The 6,000-nt window shown below is 46.0% G+C and overlaps 1 protein-coding gene across 6 annotated transcripts in view; it reads left to right on the forward strand.

Annotated features, from left to right (window-relative positions):
• CCDC136 (coiled-coil domain containing 136) overlaps window positions 1-5,488 on the forward strand; it is a 31,035-nt gene extending 25,547 nt beyond the window's left edge. For 5 of the 6 annotated variants that reach the window (XM_030825520.1, XM_030825523.1, XM_030825522.1 and 2 more), the window contains 2 exons: window positions 1,121-1,227; window positions 5,154-5,488. In XM_030825520.1, the coding sequence (XP_030681380.1) occupies window positions 1,121-1,222 (102 nt within the window). In that variant the 3' untranslated portion in view covers window positions 1,223-1,227; window positions 5,154-5,488. The remainder of the gene's footprint in view (window positions 1-1,120; window positions 1,228-5,153) is intronic. The other variant, XM_030825521.1, reaches the window with a different exon arrangement.
• Window positions 5,489-6,000: the final 512 nt, after the last annotated feature.

Consider the following 6,000-nt stretch of genomic DNA (forward strand, 5'->3'; position numbering starts at 1 on the left):
AGAAGTACTTCCATATTTTAATAACTGGTACGTCTCTGCAGGTATATAGCAACTGAAGTCTTGTCCTGGGCTCAACTCAGGGCTCAGAGTCCCTACAGAGTTAGAGTATTTCCTGTGTAAGTCCTCAGCTTACATTACAGGTTCTTTCTGTTCTAAACAGAGGTAAAAAAAAAAAAAAAAGCCTCTTGTGGTGGGATTATCCAGTCAACTCTGAGGATATCTGGAATTTCCGGCAATTTGGTCTTCAGCACTGGCTAACGATCCAGTGTGCAGTGCTCTGCTTACCTTGTGCCAGGGGACCATTACCTAAGATGTGGAAAGTCGGAACCACTGCAGCCCCTCCCACTACCATGTTTCTTTGAGCTCATCATATTCCACCACGTGCTGGTTCAGAGCCTCACAGATGTCTTTACCTTCAGTGCCACATTTCTAAAGCTAGACCTGATTTTTCTACTTCAAATATATTCTATGTTTCTATATATGGAGAGATCCCTTTGCCCCGTGGGTCCTGCGTCTTTTGCAGGCAGCTCTAGGGCATGCATATTACCACCTTGCAAAATCAGTTTCTTTCTGGAAGATTGTGAAAGAACTAGCAGTGAAAGAACTAGCCCTTCTCCCTTGTCAGTTTGTTTCGGTGCATGTTGTCTTACAATGATATCATTAGATTCCTAGGAGATCAAAGGGACCAGAGCCCAAAATACTAAGAAACTTAATGGAAAGCAGGCTAGAACAAAGGGACAGGTGGCCTGGTAGAAGACTGGCTCTTCCTAGAGTGACCTAGGAAAAGTCACAAGAAAGGTCTGGATGCAGATACCTCCTGCTTGACAAGATATGAGAGGTATATGACAAGACAGAAAACTGGACTCACTGCCTGACTTGGACTCAGCTGCTGCTTAACCCATTCAATTTTGCAATTCCTGCAGACTGCCGGTGGAAAGAACCAAGGCCCAGGCAGCAGAAAAGACATGCAACTGCACTAGCTTACCTGTTTTTTTAACCTCTTGATTCCTTTCTCTTTTCCCTTTGTTTTCTCATCTTCATTATCTGTTGGATCCATGTGTTTATGTCTCACATCTCCTGGTCTCTCCTCGTGCTTCTTTCTCATTTTGGTGTGTTGCAGTCATCCCCTACCCCCGATCCCCCCATCTTCTCCTTGCCTCTTGTAGGCCTGGTGGTCATCTCGGCTTTGCTCTGGTGCTGGTGGGCTGAGACGTCGTCCTAATGCAGGTACTGGTATTGCTTCCTCTCCTTCTGAGGGATAGAGGGAGGGTGCAGGTTGCCCTGGCCTCTCCTCTTTCCCTTTTCTCCCAGCTGCTTGCTTCTTGCTTGTGCCATTTTACAATAGGTGATGCTCAGGTCTGAGTTTTAGTTCTGACTTTTCCTTGGGCTATTGCAAAGCCTCTGACATCTCTGAGCATGTCTTCGTAATGCATAGGAGGTTGAAATGCTTGCCAGAGACATGGTTTGAGTTTCAGTCCTTGCCTGGGAAAAACTTGGATAAGCCCAGCTTGGTTGCCACTGTCAAAGCTGCCTCACTACTTCTTTTTCCCCGCTAATCCTCTGTGTGATGGCTAGCCTGATCACTTCTGATGAGCTGATGTTTGCAAGGCTGGCCTGGACTCTCTTTGTCTTGGTTTAACTCCAGAGCCAAGTTCTCACTACTGTTGCTACCCAAGATGGCAAAATAAGGAATCCCTCTTCTGTTGGGAGAGAGAGGAGGTCTGAAAAGCTCTGATCCTCATGATCCTCCCAGGGGCATTGGTAGGAGAGCAACCTAAGTTGGTCTGTCAAGCTTGGTGAAATGGAACCGAACCCCTACTGTATTCTGCTCTTTCTGCTGAATAGTTCTCTGCTTCTGGACTTCCAGTCTCCAGAAAAGTCAGAACAGAATGCCGGGAAATTTTATTAGTTATCTATTTATCTATGTTGTGGGCCAGATTCCATGGTAATTGGCTTCCCAAGCTAGGTTTTCTGGACAGAATGAGGTATTAGTGAAAAGTTTCTACTAGCCAGAGATGTGTGTCTTAGGAAATCAAGACCGATATATTCTGGCCACTTTCCTGTCAGCTCCCACACATGTAATCTAGACTGTCAACAGGATACTAAATTCAGGAGGCAGAATGTGGTCTTACGGCCTAAGTTAGAAGGCTGGGGTTCCACCTGCCTTCTGGAACCCATAAGGTATTCTCTCTAGTCCTGCGTTGGCTCCTCTCTCATGCTCTCCCTGCCTCCCCCTCCACTCCCCTCTCTTCTCACATTCCTGTGAACGGAATGTAGCTTAATGCACAGGGTGGCAACTGGAGCATTTGTTGGTGGCACTTCTCTCCATTTCCTTTTCTGTCCTTCCTCCTGCTCCCTCCCCAGCTTTCCTGTTACTCATCTTCAAGCCTCCACTTTTCTTCTTGACTTTAGGTATTCCCTTTACTCCCTGGTCCACAACTGCTTTAGTGACGGGGCCCCTCTCTGTGACTATTTCTCCCCTGTCGCCCCCTAGAAGTCTTAAGGCACTAGGGGTGAGACCCAAAGAATTCAGCCACAGCCTTCCACCACCTCAGACCCAGCCCGGCCCAATCAGAGGGAGAGGAAGAACTGCTGGTGAAGGGTTCTCCTGGTGGGACCTGTTATCCCCAGAGCTCCGAGAGGCCCCAACATGCACCTGTGCAGCCAGGACCTGAGGGAGCACAGTGTGGTAGAAAGCATGGCTGCCAGGCTGTCAGAAGAACTTGGCTGAGTCTGTCTCTACTGACAGGCATTGTCCCAGGGAGCAAAATGCACACTCTGAGCTCTAGTTTCTTCAAATGTAAGCAAAGGATGATCAAACCTCTGCCCTTCTCACAGGTTTTTGTCAGGACCAGATGGGTTAAAGTAGATGAAAGTATTCTATAAATTATAAAATACCCCATCATTAGTAAAAAGAGCACGCACTTACAAAATGCAGTCTGTGTGTCAGGCACTGTTCTAATCACTTACGTATATTAACTGATTTAATCCTTGCAACAACCCCGTGAAGAAGCTATTCCTATTTTTTTTTATATATGATTAAACTAAGGCATAGAGAAGTTAAGTAAAACAGCCAGGAAGCTGCGAATCAGATTATAAGGACTCAATATTAGCAACAGATAAGATTCCAATCTTGCTTCCCCTTATCGTCTCTCATTTTGAGCAGTTTCTCTTCATTGGTCCCAAGTAGGAAGACACCATACTTGTGTTTAGGCCACCTCAGATCACATTAGCTCTTTAGGTAACTAATATTTATTTATTTCATATATTGTTTATAAGCCCCTCTGCAGATTGTGTATGCTAAGCGTCCTCTCCCCATTCTGTACCTGCATTTGATTTTGAGGCTTCAAAGGCAGAATTTTCCATTCTTCCCTATTATAGTTCATTGTTCTTACCTTATAAGGTTTTGTGTGTATGTGTTTTTAATCTTGACCCTGTGGTTTTAAAATATTCACTTCCCCTGCCACCTTCACATCATCTACAAGGGTGGCAAGCCCTCCTTCCCTGTCTTCATCTACAGAGGACAGAGTGAGGACAGAGCCTCTAGAGTGTTGTCTCTTGGCGTTCTTTTATTCAGATCATTGGTCACTTACCTGTCATTCAACAAACTGTACTGTCATCCTACCCTTATTTCTGCATATTATCTGCAAAGATCATAGAAAATTCTGTCAAACAACTCAACATCCAAAAACATGATTCCGGTGATTTGTCACTTAGATCACCTAGTTTAAAAGGAGAGTTTGACATGACTTACCCCTTTGGGACACCCACACCAGCCCTTTCCCATCCCATGTAGAAGCTTGCCTTTGCCCAGTGTGAGGTGCACCGGTCACATATAAGGATTTCAGCTCCTCCCTCCTTTAAGAACACCAGACTAACATTCTTAGCAATGCACATTAGGATAGAAGCATCTGAGCATGTAAATATTTTTTTCTAGCTAGCTCCCTTCTTAGTTTTTGTTTTTGGTTTTAGAGACAGGGTCTCGCTCTGTCACCGAGGCTAGAGTGCAGTGGCGTGATCATGGCTCACTGTAACTTTGAGCTCCTGGTCTCAAGCGATCCTCCTCCCTCAGCCTCCAGATCTCTTGGTTTTCTTACATGAGTTACTCTGTATATCCACCTCTAACATTGCTTGGCTTTCCATTTCATACCTTCTGTTGTTCTTAGTAGCTATTTCTACAAGCTCAGGAGATTTTCTTTGCTCTTTAGCAGGCTTAAAGTCCTCTTTTTAGATCAAGTATCATCTGAGAAAATGTGTTCTTAGCATTAATGGACTATATTCCATTTTTACTCGAAACCATCCTTCTGTTACCTATGCCATAGCTTATGACTCAAAATCCAAATTCTACCTTTCAGGTAGTAGAGTAAAAAAGTAATAAAAATAAAACCTATTTCCCCAAGTATGTATTTTCTTATCTAAGATTTTCATATTCCCTAATGGATGCTTTTTGGATATCTTCAATGGTGCCACTTGTCCCATGAATCAGCAGGGTTCCCTAGTGGCCGGCAGTGTCTGGAAGCCTCAGCATACTCTAGCACATGCACCAGGAAGTCAGTCAACATACCTCATGATTAGGAGTGTTTTAATGACCCAGGCCCAGTGACAGGTTTCCTTAAATTTCCTTGAACCAATGTCATTCTCTGTCAAAGTTTGTCTGCCTAAGAACCTCCTACTTACCTGCACTCCGTGGTGCACTTTCTTCATTTCCCCTCAGCTTTATTCCCCCTTCCCCATCTTCTTGACTCTGAGTTCACTTCACTGCAGTGAAACTAATGAGGTGCTGCTGCTTTTCCCAAAGCCCCAGATTTCCCCTCCTCTTTCTTGCCATGGCATCCAGTCCTTTCTCATTGCAACCACTTGGAAGTCTGGCCCCTGAGCCTGCTTCTTCACATGGGAGCTGGTATTCTCAGCCCATGGGGAGAAACGGAGGCCTGAATACAGGCAGTCACCTAGGGTGGTGCGTACAGTGTTGGGACACATGTCTAGTGGTGCCAGGACTGAGAGATCACTTACCTCCACCAGTTACCCAGGAGGTAAGAGAGACTGATCCACAATGTTCCTGAGGTGTCTTGGGCACCCATAGGCAGGTGACTTCTGGCTTAGGGCAGGGTTCAGGAGGCTGGGCACTCACAGTTTCTCTTTGGTCCCCACAGAACATGTTTGGGTTGTGGAAGCCTATGGTATTCTTGGCTATTGCAGCTGTGGCTCTGTATGTGTTACCCAACATGCGACAGCAGGAGTCAGAGTTCTGACTCATGGAGTGATGGCAGACCTTGGCCAGCGCGAGGGCAGATCCCCAGTGGCCACCACCCTCAGCTTTGGGCAGGACATACTGTGCCAGAACCCTCCCCATATGTTCCATGTGTCCCCATCTCCTCAGCCTCAGTCACCCAGGCTGAAAAGCCTTGTGGGGAGCGGCTGACTCCCATCTCCTGCCTTGTGTAAGAACCTGAGTTCCTTGTAATTAAATATCAACTGAATTACATGAGACTGTGGATTTTTATTTGCTAAATGCCTCACAACACAACCAGAACAGAGTGGTCCCCCTTTAACCAAGTACCTCACATAAGGGTCTGACTCCTAAATACGGCTTCTCACCCTGCAGATGACCTCAGAAATGAGGCTAGCCCCATGTGCTGTCAACTGACTCACAGAGGGGTTGGTTTGTGCTTATTAACCCCATCCTGAGGTACTCTCCTGAGCATGGAGAAATGGAGTGAATGAGGGCTGGGGAGACCTCCCCTTAGGTTCTGTGCCCACACCTATCTACATGAGAAGGCTGCCCTAAGAAGATCCACGTGTGTGCCTTCGTGGCTTAGCCTTTGTGACTTCTCAAGGGATTCGCCCTCAGAGATGACTTTAATCAGCCAGGGTCCTGGCAGTAAACAGGTGGCACACTCAAAGCTTTACATGAAGAGAGTTTAATGAAGGGACTATGTACAAAAGGCAGAGTTAGGAGAAGCAACAAAAAATAGTGAAGTACCAGGCACTAGCAACAGT

The sequence above is a fragment of the Nomascus leucogenys genome, chromosome 13, assembly GCF_006542625.1.
Source record: "Nomascus leucogenys isolate Asia chromosome 13, Asia_NLE_v1, whole genome shotgun sequence".
Taxonomy (NCBI): Eukaryota; Metazoa; Chordata; class Mammalia; order Primates; family Hylobatidae; genus Nomascus; species Nomascus leucogenys.